General features: G+C 39.6%; 1 protein-coding gene across 1 annotated transcript; it reads left to right on the top strand.

Annotated features, from left to right (window-relative positions):
• Positions 1 to 649: 649 nt before the first annotated feature.
• LOC148076071 (zona pellucida-like domain-containing protein 1) lies at positions 650 to 13,383 on the top strand. The gene is made up of 11 exons (XM_087794941.1): positions 650 to 784; positions 850 to 1,010; positions 9,410 to 9,519; positions 9,589 to 9,815; positions 10,501 to 10,685; positions 11,041 to 11,113; positions 11,182 to 11,279; positions 11,811 to 11,891; positions 11,988 to 12,159; positions 12,224 to 12,332; positions 13,253 to 13,383. The coding sequence occupies exons 1-11, from the start codon at positions 650 to 652 to the stop codon at positions 13,381 to 13,383; spliced, it is 1,482 nt and encodes a 493-aa protein (XP_087651067.1).
• Positions 13,384 to 13,618: the final 235 nt, after the last annotated feature.

A 13,618-nucleotide genomic window follows, 5' to 3' on the forward strand; every position in this document is an offset into this window, starting at 1 on the left:
CTCATTAATTGACACAGCCATAAACAGACCCAGAATGCAATCTACTGCTGCATTGCACACAGCCAGCCAGAAGATGAACAACTGTTTATTCTGTGACAGTGAAGAGCACAAATCCGAAAATTGTCATATTCACAGCATTCCTGTAAAGATAATGAAAATGGGAAGATAACTTGTGTGTTTGGGACGGGGACGCATTGCAAAGACATGCAAAGTGAAGGTGTCATGCGAAAAATGTGGCATCATACTGCTGTGTGCCCTGGTGAGAAAAGTAAGACCCAGACCTCAACTGTAAGAGAAGATGCCTTTGTTTTCTCAGTCATTCCTCAATCAGTGAAAAACCCAGTTGGACAGAACACTGTTTTACTACAGACTGCTAAGGAATGGGTGGCTGAACCATTAGGAAGAAGAATCGCTTGCTGCTTGCTCGACGCAGGGAGTCAGATAAGCTTCATCCATTAAAACATTGTGAAAAACCTGTACTTGCCCATATTAAGACAAGAGTCAATCATTCATTCTTAACATGTTTGGCTCCTCTGTTCCTACCATGTCCTAATGCAACATAGTGAGAGAAGTATTGGAGAATTTCTGGGACAAACAGAAAACAATTGAAATTGAGGCCATAGCACCTCCACACATCTGTACAGCTATGATGAAGGTTCGTGGTGACCAGATCCAGTATGAGCTCAAGAACAAAGGATTACGACTAGCAGACTTCCCAGATAATGATGATGATCCTGAACTCTCTGTCTTGATAGGAGCAGACTACTACTGGCAAATAGTCTCTGTAAGAGTGGAGAGACTGACAGAGACATTAGTTGCTCTGGAGAGCACCTTCGGACAATTTTGCAGGGACCACTCATGTCGAGGGTGGACGAGGTGACCTGCATGTTCATTCCATTTGAGAAGGAAACGCTTGTCTTCAGGCAGCTAAGTGCGTTCTGGGAGGTTGAGTCTCTGGGCATCACGAGAAAGAACGTGCAGAACCCAGATGAAGAAGAGGCTCTGCAAATGTTCGAGAAAACGACCACCTTCAAAAATGGACGATACCATGTAGCACTGCCATGGAAACCAGAAAGAACTCAAAGACAACTATAGGATTGCTAAGACACGATTTGAAGGTCTGAAGAAGAGACTTAAAAAAGGATGTCATGTGCTACAGCAGATACAATGAAGTGTTGGAGGACTATGTACAGCAGAACATTGCAAGATTTGCCAAGAGACAACGCAAGTAAAGACAGCGTGAAATACTACTTGCCTGACCATGCAGTGCTTAGAGGAGACAAAGTGACAATCAAACTGAGAGTGGTGTTTGATGCATCGTCTCATGAAGATGGAGGTCAATCCCTCAATGACTGTCTGCTCACTGGACCCAATCTGAATCCAGATCTTCTCACTGTTCTCATTAATTCAGAAAACATGAAATAGCCTTTATGGCGAACAAAAAAAAGAAGCTTTTTTGCAGATCTCCCTAGTGGAAAGTGACATAGATGCACTAAGATTTTTGTGGCTAACATGTCCAACAAGTGGAGAAGATGAAGAACTGCTTGTGCTGAGGATGACCAGAGTGGTGTTCGGAGCATCCCCAAGTCCCTTCCTGCTCGCCGCAACAATCAGAAAGGACCTTAAGACAGCTTTATTGAAAGTGTCTAGTGACATCATGATGTCGGCTGATTCGGGTAAATCCACTGTTCTGGTTCTCTTGGATCTGTCCTCAGCCTTTGACACAGTTGATCTACTACTACTATGTAATATAAACTTAAATGCAATCAACAATTAAATAAAAAGGCCTTGTTTAAGTGTAGTGCAAAAACAAATATTAAATTAAGATATGCCAACATAAAAACTAAATGTTCTGTAGCAAAGTCCCCACCTCTCTCGTCCGGTTGCTGATTCGGTTCAGTACGTTCACTCAAAAGATTTGTTCGTTCAAACGAATCGTTCGCGAACTACACAACACTACTGGGCTGGCAGGGCCCTAGTGAGGATGCTGTCAGGAGTTGCGTCCAGCTGGGGGTACATTGATCCTGTTGTGCTTCGCCTTGGTTTAAACCAATAGCGAAGTGGTTAGAGGGCGGAACACAAAAGAAGTAGAACCCCTGAGTTATTGGTTTCATAACTTCAGGTTCTACGATTGGTGCGAAGCTCTCTCACCATGACGCCTGGTTGCTGCCTTTCTCAGCTGAGTTTTCAGTAGGACGAAGTGTGGTGGGTATTCTCCACCTCTTATAGGAAGTAAGCTGCAAGGTGACGAATATATATTGAGCTTTTTCAGAGACAAGGCAGGACTTTGAGGTGGTCGTTTTCTCGAACATTTGCAGAGCGGTTGGATGGCTTCGCACCAATCACAGAACCTAAAGTTATGAAAGCAAAAACTCTGGGGGGTTTTCTCGAGTACTTGCATGACCACATCAGACCACAAACAGGTTCTTCACTTCTCCACTCAACTTTTTATCAAGATGATATTAAAAGTGTTGTCTTTCACAACCTAAAGTGTCTTCATAGATATTTATTTAATATGGGTTGTTTAGACAAAAATGACCAGCAGTTGAAATAGCTTGTGCCATGTCAATGTGACAGACAGGCAGGAAACATCCGAGAGGGTGCAACCTCAGAAAGTAATACAATTATAAACCTTTATTGACTATCCGGACAACAGCTGAGTTTAAGTGCTCAAAAAAGACAATTATTTTTGTTTTTCTATTCATTATGTATTTATTTGAATATATTTTCAGTAGCCTGTATTGCTATTGATGTTAACTATATGGTCTAGCACTAGATCTTCTAATGAAAATATGAAAATATTATGTTAAGGTTAAGGTTAAGACAAATAACTGTAGCTCAGGGTTTTCATTAGAATAATTGAAAAAGGATAGTTTATTTTATTCCATCACTGTATTAGCAACAGTCGATTTTAATTTCAGTAGTGTATTGAAAGCCTTTTTAAGTTTTCTCAAGAGATGCGTGACTGAAGCTGATATAAGGTAAAGCTTAGGGAATGACTCTCAAAAGAGATGAGGTCATCAGAATATAAGAAAAAGAAAATGCTACTTACACCATTCAACGCCTCACTAGCAATACAAGACCCAGTCATTTAAGAAGCATCCGAATGTAGGTTATCAGAGCTTGAATATCATTTTATAGTGTCATTCTGAGCACATGCATGGGAAATCATTACGGGCGGATTCCTTAAAAAAAGTAAGGGGATCCTCGAATCTTTGTGTCGGGACAATCACAAGTGTTGATTTACAGTACATCGCAAGAGCTTTGTCCTGATTCAACTGCATGTAAAACTGCATGTAAAAGAGTGAATAGTTTAAATACTAAAATGTCCAGGCGTCACATGGTCGCTTCAATAGAGTCAAATTGTTGTGTAGTTACTTGTCAGTTATTTGATTGACCAAATTTTTTATTTTATATATATATCTCTGAAAACTGTCCTGTCTTATCTCTCAGAGACTCACTTAACATTTCTTCCTAAATCTAAATGAATCTGGTCAGCTGGTCTCTCAGTGCAATGGATAAAACATTTTCGACCAACAGAGCCCCTTTCAGGAGCAGAGCAGGGATGCCTGTTTCTTTCCACCTGTCCCTACCTTCCTCAAATGCAAGACAAGTTTGGCGCCGAATATAAATGGCGGCCTCCGGGATTGTCTCGCTTTTTACGATCAATTCTCTCGTGTCTGCTCCTCAAATCACGCCTGTCTCCTGTGAAGCTGACAGAAATGCATTGTTGAGAGTTTTCATTGACAAAAAATAAAATTGGTCAAAGAGAAAATCCTGACTGTCTGCTCCTTGTAGTCTTCTTTCAGTGCTGTATCTCTGGGTGATATTTCATCAATGGTGAGCAAGATGAAACCCTCCTCTTGCTCAGATGAGGTCCTTCCTTGTAGGCTTTTTATCAAAGTATTTGATGCAATTGGCCCCTGGGTTACCAATATGGTGAACCTCTCCCTTTACACAGGGATTTTTCCAGATGCATTTAAACATGCCATTGTAGAGCCTCTGCTCAAAAAGCCAGGCTTAGACCCAACTGACCTCAGTAATTTCAGGCCTATTTCTAAGCTCCCTTTCTTGTCCAAGATCTTGGAGAAGGTGGTGTCTGAGCAGCTGTCTTTGTTCCTGGATCAGGGCGACATCCATGAGAAGTTTCAGTCTGGCTTCCGTAAACATCACTCTACGGAGACAGCCTTACTGAAAGTGTCCAGTGACATCATGATGTCGGCTGATTCGGGTCAATACACTGTTCTGGTTCTCTAGGATCTATCCTCAGCCTTTCACACAGTTGATCACCAGATCCTGCTGAGAAGACTGAGGGATGAAGTGGGACTGTCTGGGTCTGTGTTAGAATGGTTCTCATCATACCTTTCTGGGCGCAGTTTTAGTGTATCTGCCAATCAAATGAGGTCTGAATCAGCAGATCTGATGTGTGGAGTCCCTCAAGGTTCTGTTCTGGGTCCTTTATTGTTATTGCTGTACTTGATTCCCCTGGGTATATTCATTCAGAGATTTCCTGATGTTTCTTTCACATTTTTGCTGATGACATCCAGCTCTACTGCTCTTTTGATCCAACTGAGCCCCAGAGGCTGAACAGCTTAGTCAATTGTTTGCTAGAAATCAAACAATGGCTGAGTGAAAACACTCTGCAGCTAAATGTGGACAAAACTGAAACTCTGGTGATTGCTCCTGATGATAAGGTTCCAGGGTTGAGTCAGTACTTGGGTGACTTAGGTCAGTCTGTCAAACTGAGCCTGAGAAACCTGGGTGTTGTATTTGATAAAGACATGTCTCTTGTTCGACACTGCAGAAACTGTTTTCTTCAACTGAGAAAAATCTCTAAATTTAGGAAAATGTTGTCACAACATGATCTGGAGCTTGTAATCCATGCGTTTTGTCTTATCGTCTGACTATTGCAACAGTTTATTTTCATGTCTTAACAAGAAGGAGCTGTCTCTCGCCTGCAGTTGATTCAGAACTCTGCAGCGAGAATTTAACTTTAAAATTCTGGTTCTTACTTTCAGAGCTATTCATGGTCAGGCTCCTCCTTACATCACTGATCTGATCCAGCCTTACACCCCAGCTCGGGCTCTGAGGTCTGTGGATCAGAATCTTCTGAGGGTTCCTCGCACACGGTTCAGGACCAGAGGAGAGAAATCCTTCCAGGCTGTTGCTCCTAAGCTTTGGAACGATCTTCCTCTCTCTTTGTGCTTGATGGAGTCTACTGACTCCTTCAAGAAACATCTTAAGACGTTTTTTTTTGTTCAGGCTTTTCCTTGATTTTCTGGAACTCCTGTTGTGTTATCAGTTTTATCTTGACCTTTAAAGTATATACTTTATTGAATATTGTTTCGATTGTTTAAGCGCTTTGTGACCCTGGTCTAGAAAAGCACTATACAAATAAAAATTACTTACTTACTTACTTACAACTCATCTCAACAACTTCTTCTCATCACGTTAGAACGTTAGCTTGTAGAGTGCACCGCACAGGAGAGCTATTTTGCGAGGGAGACCCTTATTAAACAACATTGACGTTAACCTTTCTCAATCATAATCGTGATCGCTGAGGATGAGGCGGCATGGGTCGACAAGATTCGAACGCTTCCCGTCGCTGTCAAGTGGCCCTGGGAAGCGCTCGGCAGGCCACATCAGCCATCGTGTGATTTGGCCCTAGGCAAACGAAGCAGAGGACATGAGTGTCCCCCATGTCCAGGGAGGCTTAGCATATCGTGCACACATATTTGTTCACTTCAATATTCATTCATGCAGGGCCTCGAGGATAAACCAGTAGCCAAGCAGTTAGATGAGACCTGGGAAAAGTGCGGCCCGGAGGCCACATGCGGCCCTTTGACAGTATTTATGCCGCCCTTGTAATGTCAAAGTACGATCATGTATAAATGCAGCTTATTTAGCTTATGTTAGGCCTAATTAATAATGTCCTTTTTTATGGATTTTCTCGTCTTTCTTTTTGCTCTACGGCCCCTAACAACATTCACAGAATTGAATGTGGCCCTTGAAGAATTTTAATTGCCCACCCCTGAGTTAGAGGGCGGAGCAAGGCTGATGGGCACTATAGTGGAAGTGCAGCTGATACTGATCAGAACAGTTAATCAACATTGATTGATTTATTTTATTGCTTAAAATATAGGGCCGAATATATTGGACAAGTGGGGACATTGGCTTTATGTATATGTGTAAAGTAAAGAGTTTTAAATAGTACCACAAGAACAATAATCATTTTGAAAGACTGAATTACTTTTTTTAAATAATTGAAAGCTATTATTTGCATATTGAAAGGTTACATTTATTTTGCTCGATTTAATTAATTGTTAGTTTTTATGCTTTTGAATAACTGAAATTAAACAATCAAATCTTTTTTAATTGGATTCCTTTTCAAATATTTGAAAAGTACATTTTCTAGTATCATATTTTAATTCATAGCTCTTTAAATACAATATAAGAACAATTTAAGAATTTAAAATGTAATATGAACACTGGTCTAAGACCACTGGTCTAACCAAAAGAGTACCAAGCTTCTTATACTTTCAGCCAACCTAACACAGACGCTAACATAATCTCCGACAAAGTTTCAAGTTTGTTTTGACGTAACAGTGACTTTCTTTTTCCATCTAGTTTTTTAGACACAAAAAATATAAGGTCAAACTAAAACAATGAAAACAGGGAAAATGTCTTTAGAATAAGCCCAATTCATTATTCAAATGAAAAACTATCACAATAAAATTGTAAGAAGCATCAATACTACACAAAGAAAGTACGAAGATGAACATAAACAAAACATTCAGAAGTCATTTCACAAATCACTGCATGTTAGTTGAGTTATTGTTGTTGAATGAATTCTGTTGGACCAAGGGATGAAATCAGGAACTCTTGCAATCACAGAGACCTCCACATCGTTTCAAAGATAGAAACCGAGCCAGAGTCAAACCTGCAACCTTCTCAGATTGCACAACTGTGTTCTGCTAAACAGCGACCCACTGCCCAATTATGAATCGTGACCCAAATATGTTGTTACATTGTTCAGGTTAAGACAAACTGTCCTGAGAGCAACCTCTGCCGGGTTTGACGAGATATGCCCACAGTGTCGCCAATAGCACTGCTCGTAGGCAACGTTTATTAATACAACAATAGATATTAAACCTGGCATTTGACATCTGAGCCAGCTCAGTCATGTAGCAGGCACCGTATCCTCGCTGTATTGTCTGGCGGATCTTCAGGGACTAGAAAGGCTAGAATCCCCTTTCGTGTCATGATGCTTGACAAAAGAGGAGGGATGTTTCCCTCATATAGGTGTGTCCAGTATTTTCACACTGTACAAAACAATCTATTTACAGTTTATGACCCAGGGGCATAACAAAGCCTTATCCGTTACCAAACTCTGCACTCACAACAACCCAAATGACACTTTTATCACATCAAACAATCTCAGGCGAGAAGACCATTTGATCAGATGGTTATCAGATGGCTTTCATAAGCTCACATGGAACATTTTTTATAGATTTCCTGTGCTTCAGTTACCACGACGACAACTTTATCAAACATTCACACATTCTTATCAAAGATGACAAGAGTATTGGTTTAAAATCCTGAGGCTATAAATAAACATAGGGATAATACATAATTGTACTTCAGTTGAACTTCAGTTAGGTTGACATGAAAAAAAAATATATACAGCACTGTACATTATTTTCATTGTTGCTGTGTTAAAGAAATGTTGAGGAGGTAATTACACTTACACAACGTTAAAATTATCTGCAGTTTAAATTCACAAGATATTTTAATTTTACTGCTGGGATTGATATCCCATTATCCCATACACTAGATTTTCATATTAATAAGTACTTTTACTGAGGTATTTCAAATGTATTTCTGAAGAGATTCTATGGTACAATAATGAGTATTTACAAAGCAATAATATTCCATTAAATGGTTGAATTTGTTTAACGTGATTCAAAATAATAATAATGCTGGATTATTTGATGGCCTATTAAAAGAAAAAAAGGTAAAATACAATTATTTCCTTGGCAGATGATTTAAATAAAAGGCATCGAAACTATGGATGAATACACGTGGAATCATGTACTCAACAAACTAATTAGAAATAAATGACAACATCAGTCTAGTTTCTTTAAAGTAGCGACCTTTTTAATTGGCTAATTACTGCTTTGCAGACCTTTTTCTTTTTCTCAATTAATTCAAGAGGTTGTCACCTGACATGTGTGTCTTGTCATGTTTTTTTTAAGGAATTTCTTGAGTTTTTAATGACAAAATACTCCAGAAATATTATTATATAATATTATTTAATTTAAAATCCCTGTTCAATGTTTTATTACTGTCCGAAGTTGAATCAAAACTGGTCAAGATTAATAGAACATATGCATTTAAACAACAATTAAACTATAGATGTGTAACACAGCAACAAACTATATGTGACCAACCTGGGAAAATAGATGTCATATTAAGTTTTTCTTAAACTTGAAAAAAAAAATGGATGAATAATATTTTAAATGGATGGATGGACAGTGAATTGATGAATGACAATAAATATCGATGGATCAACATTTAAGTAATATGATGAAATCGATGGATAAAGTTAATGGACAAAAACATATGATAATGAGTGACAGGTAGACCTACAGATAAGGTAAGGTAAGGTAGAACTACACCATCAGTGATGAGTTCAAGTGATAGTATTGTTACTCTGATTCAAGGCGAAGAAGAGTTACTTGCGTACTGCAGCTGACAACAATTCCACACTTTATTATTCCAAAGAAAACAACTTCAAACGTCACCATGAGGGTTTTGTCTAGAGAAGAAAGTGACGTACAGGTGAGCAGCTCACATTACTGCTTTGTCTGTGAAGGTTCCCTCACACGCCCCGGCGAGCTGGGCTATAAGAACCGGGTCCAGGCCTGGCAGACACACACAACATGAGCACCTTCAGGTGAGTTTTCGGTGATAGAGCTGATGTTAGAATTGTAAAGGTGTTAGATGACGCTCTCACACTTCTGTATCTGATCAAAACAGCTTTTCCTTGTTAGAAAATTCAATCAAGCCTGATTGCTTTTCTGTTCATGGAGCAGCTGGTCACCTGTGAGCCACTCTTTTTCTAGTAGATGCTGGGCCTGCCATGTATGGCACTCAGGCCCGTGTGAGCCCACATTTGCTTGTTCTGAAATTTAACTTAATCTTTTTTTAATCATGAGGATGCAATCTTTAAAATATTTGTTTAAGATCAATTTGTAATTGTATATTTTTTATATTCTATGTCTTTAGCGTCATAATTTGAATGAGCTGACAGTGCTCAGCGATGAACTGGACTGTAATTCATGTTGATAATTGAAAAAGAAAGAATCATTTTTATGACAAGACATTGAAGATCTTTTCCACTTCTTAGGTTTTGCACAGCGTGGCTCGCCCTCCTGGCCCTCCAATTTGGGCTCATTTTAAAAGCTGAAGCCCAAGTCCCCGCTGAGTGTGTCACCAGTAACACAAACAGACCGCCAGGTAAGCATTGCTCAAACCATCATCCTCCTGCATCAGGAAAAAAAAGCAACTTTCTATTTCTCCTCCTAGAAAATTCAGATATATCGGTGTCCTGCGGCGCCCAGACGATAACGTTGAGCATCTTCATTTGTCCGATCTACCAGTCTCAGTACAACGAGAGTCAAATGGTGCTCAACAACGAATACAACAACCCCGACTGTTACGGACAAGCTAACATGAGTGCTACTCCGCCCGTGTTAGAATTCACCTTTCCCATCAACGGGACCAACGGCCCAGTCTGTGGCAACAGCTTTAAGGTAACTTTTTAAACAAATGTTTGATTAAAGATCACAAGACAGAAGAACACTTGAAAGCTCGGACCTCTGCAAGAACCTCATTCTCACTTATGGTCATCCCTGACAGAATTTTATTACATTTTAGGACTATTTTAAATATCATTGGTTTTGCGTAGGGCTACATTTAAATGAATATAATGAGACAGCCGCATGTTCAACCTCAAGTCACGTTCGTCTCAACTCATACAGTTGGTGTCATTTGATTTGAGAGAGTATCTGCTGATGCTTTAAGTTAAGTTCACCGGCTGATTAGCTGGATGAATTTTGAGGAAACCTCTCACAACAGAGTCTCTTCATATATAGCCACGTCAAAAAAATAGATGAATATAAATTATAAATTATAAATGATCTACTGATTTTGAATCCATTTTTGCAATATAACAAGTTATACTTCTATTTGTGGAAACATTTTGACTTGCTAAGTAAATTGAAACGGAACGAAAGATGTGACATTAATGCAAATGGTAGTTAAATAGGTAGTTAAAAGAACTACCAACTAAACGCCACCAGACTGTCAGCCTCAGGACTTAACTTCACATTCTATCTGCATGAAAAGCTAGCTTTAAATAGTCTCAGGGAACCTAAATAGACCATCGAAGTTGAAATGAAATGCATATGATACACATAATGTTCTCTGTCCGGACAGATCACAGATGCGGTCGGAACTGGACTATTTAGTTCATTCTCAAATGTCCAGTATGTGAACCTCTCTGGAACCATAGTTTCCATCGACCCAACAGTGGGAGCGATCACGTATCTGCCGACGATCATGTACAAGTTTTCCTGCGTGTACCAAATGCAGTACCTCCTGAACAACACTGAGCTGGGCGTGTGAGTAAACAACAGCACACATTCTTTATGGACAGCATTGACCTGAAGCACAGATCCAAAGATTGCTTTACATGGCCTATCAGCAGTGGGAAAATAAATTCCCAGAGGGGCCACATTTTGTGTAACTCCTCATAAGGGCCTCATGAGGCCGCTGGACCCTAGTATAATATTGATTAATTTTTTCGAACTTTCCAAGTTTTGAACATCTAAGACAGTTAATGAGGGACATCATCAAAGGGTTACAGAGATATTTGTAACAAACGATGTAATTTATGTTTGCTTGTTCTTGAGACACATTTCATCATCGTCCACGAAGTTGCCTTCGATAAAATAAGCGATTCCTTCCTGTCTGCAGGTCCGGAGTGAATCTGGCCATCAATGAAAACAACGGCAGCTTCATCAGCACGCTGAACATGATGCTGTTCAGTGTAAGAGCTCTTGTCCTTTTCACTTCTGCTGATAATGCAACTTCACTTCTTTACTCTCATCATCACAGGATGAGCAGTACACACAGGTCCTCTCGATGCCTCAAACAGGAATCAAACTGAAGACTAAAATCTATGTAGCAGTCAAGGCCACCAATCTGACAGTCGGGTAATGACTTTTATTTCTACACACTAGTTCAAGTTGCTTCTGATTCCATTTCCATTCAGAGGATGCTTTTTATACGTTCACGTATGAACATGAAGATGAACCTCTTCGCACCAATACATTTTCAATCAATAAACACACACACACACACACACACACACACACACACACACACACACACACACACACACACACACACACACACACACACACACACACACACACACACACACACACACACACACACACACACACACTCACACACACACAGACACACCTATACACAGCTATTTCCTCCTTCTAGCAGACAATAGTGTAAATGTGACTGTCCAGACACAACGGAAAAACGTTAGGCCACACACTTCTAATCCTGCTAATATTTGGTTGCACTTTATGACAAGCTGTTAGCAACTAAAAACGAGTTTCCCTGCTAATGTCAAACACAATATCTCTACATCCAGTTGGGATATTACATGTGGACAGAGGACAGGGCTGAGACCAAATCAGAGTTTGCCATGTCTTCTGTCTATACAGGTTTAACGTGTTGCTGGACAGATGCTACGCTACAACAAATCCAATACCTGGCTCGTCCCAACATTACGACCTTTTCGTAGGGTGAGTTCACATGACACCCTGGCTTCAACACGCACGTCCCAGACTTCTCTTTATACTCTTCTTTTATGCAGCAACACTTCTCTGTCCCGCCCTCAGGTGCCACTTTGACAAGCAGACAACTGTCAAGCTGAATGGCCGGGCTCAGGTGGCTTATTTCGTCTTCGAAGCCTTCAGATTTGTAGATCACAAAAACCTGACCCTGTCCGTTTTCTACCTGCACTGCATCACAAGGCTGTGTAAGTCGTCCGAGTGCCCCGGTCTGTTACCTGTGAGTAGCTTAAATTCAACAATTGTTGAAGAATCTCGGGTACTGACGTGAGTTGTCGGAGCAGAACTGTGGAACGACCATCCTCCCTGGCAGGAAAAAAAGAGCTGCTCCAGAAGTAATGCCCAACACCACTGTGACCTCGCTGCCCATCATCGTGGGCAAACAAACACTGGGTATGTTCAGATTCACTCTTGTAACAAAATAACTAAACTTATGATTCAGGCATGTTTAACAGATGTGAGATAATGTTGGTGACAACATGTTAAATGATCAATAAAGTTGGTTCTATTGATTTACCCTGTGTGGGACGAGTAAAGGAATATCTTCAAACTCCAAATAAGACCATATTTGACCAAATTAATTTAGCTTTTGCGCCATTTGACCCATTTAATATTTTGTTTAAAATTAAATTAAAGAGCTAGACATAGTTGTGGGGTTATATGCCTAATTAGGTGATAAGATGTATGTGTGGTCAGTAATAACTCAATAAAACCATTTAATTTAGAACAATTAAATTCTAAATCAAATGTCTTTTTCTTTTTTATTTATGCATTTATTTACGCAAAATAGCCTAAATAATTTAATTTGTTTGATCTGTTTTAATTTTGTGATTCATATTGATGATATTTTATCAATATGAATGTGAAATTAATTGATTTACAATGAAATGTAACCTTCAGATTATTTAAACCAAGCCGTCAGTGACCTCTCAAAGCAGCATAATAGTCTATTGTTTGTGTTTCTTTTTGCTTTACACAATTACAATGATGTGCGTTAATTAAACACAGTTAAACAACAATAAAAGAGTAAATGGAATTATAAAAAGAAAAAGAGCCTTTAAAAGAAAGGGGCGGAGCTCCAGAGAAGGAAACACACAATGCTAGTTGATGTATATTGCTTATATAGAAATAATTGAGGGCAATATTGTTGTGGTTTCACTGAACATACAAAGCTGCTGAAGTTCTCTGACCGGATGTCCTTTTCATTTTCAGGGGAAATTCAAACAAACGCAGCTTCTGTTGGTAGGAATCCTCTGAATGTCTCTGGATGTTAAATCCATTTTCATTTTATAACGATCGATGATGTCTCACAGGCTTACCGGTCCAGGACCAGTACAGTAGTCCGGTGGTTGCTGTCATTGTATGCGTGGCTGTTCTGACCATCCTCTTCACCGGCATGGCTGTCTACCTGGGCTGCTACATCAGACAAGGGAAACTATTCTAGCACCACCTGTGTTAAATAACCATCCAGCATCTGCAGCATCATCACTGATGAAAGGCGGCTGAAGGCTCAGGGAGTGTATGTCAATGGTTTTTAGAATCAGTTAGTAAAATGTTTAACCGTGACATCTGGTCACACTTTTGACTGATTGCGCCGCACACTTTAATGTTATATATATTTTTAAAAGACAATAAATCATATTACTCTAAGACTGTATGTTTACTTGACCGACAATCAC

The sequence above is a fragment of the Callionymus lyra genome, chromosome 7 (assembly GCF_982586985.1).
Source record: "Callionymus lyra chromosome 7, fCalLyr1.hap1.1, whole genome shotgun sequence".
In the NCBI taxonomy this organism is placed as follows: Eukaryota; Metazoa; Chordata; class Actinopteri; order Syngnathiformes; family Callionymidae; genus Callionymus; species Callionymus lyra.

Coding starts and splice junctions, on each gene's coding strand:
- LOC148076071 (XM_087794941.1), top strand. CDS start 650: ATGAAGGTTCGTGGTGACCAGATCCAGTATGAGCTCAAGAACAAAGGA. Junction 1,011..9,409: donor GAAGAAGAGGCTCTGCAAAT/GTTCGAGAAAAC, acceptor TCCACTTCTTAG/GTTTTGCACAGCGTGGCTCG. Junction 9,520..9,588: donor TAACACAAACAGACCGCCAG/GTAAGCATTGCT, acceptor TTCTCCTCCTAG/AAAATTCAGATATATCGGTG.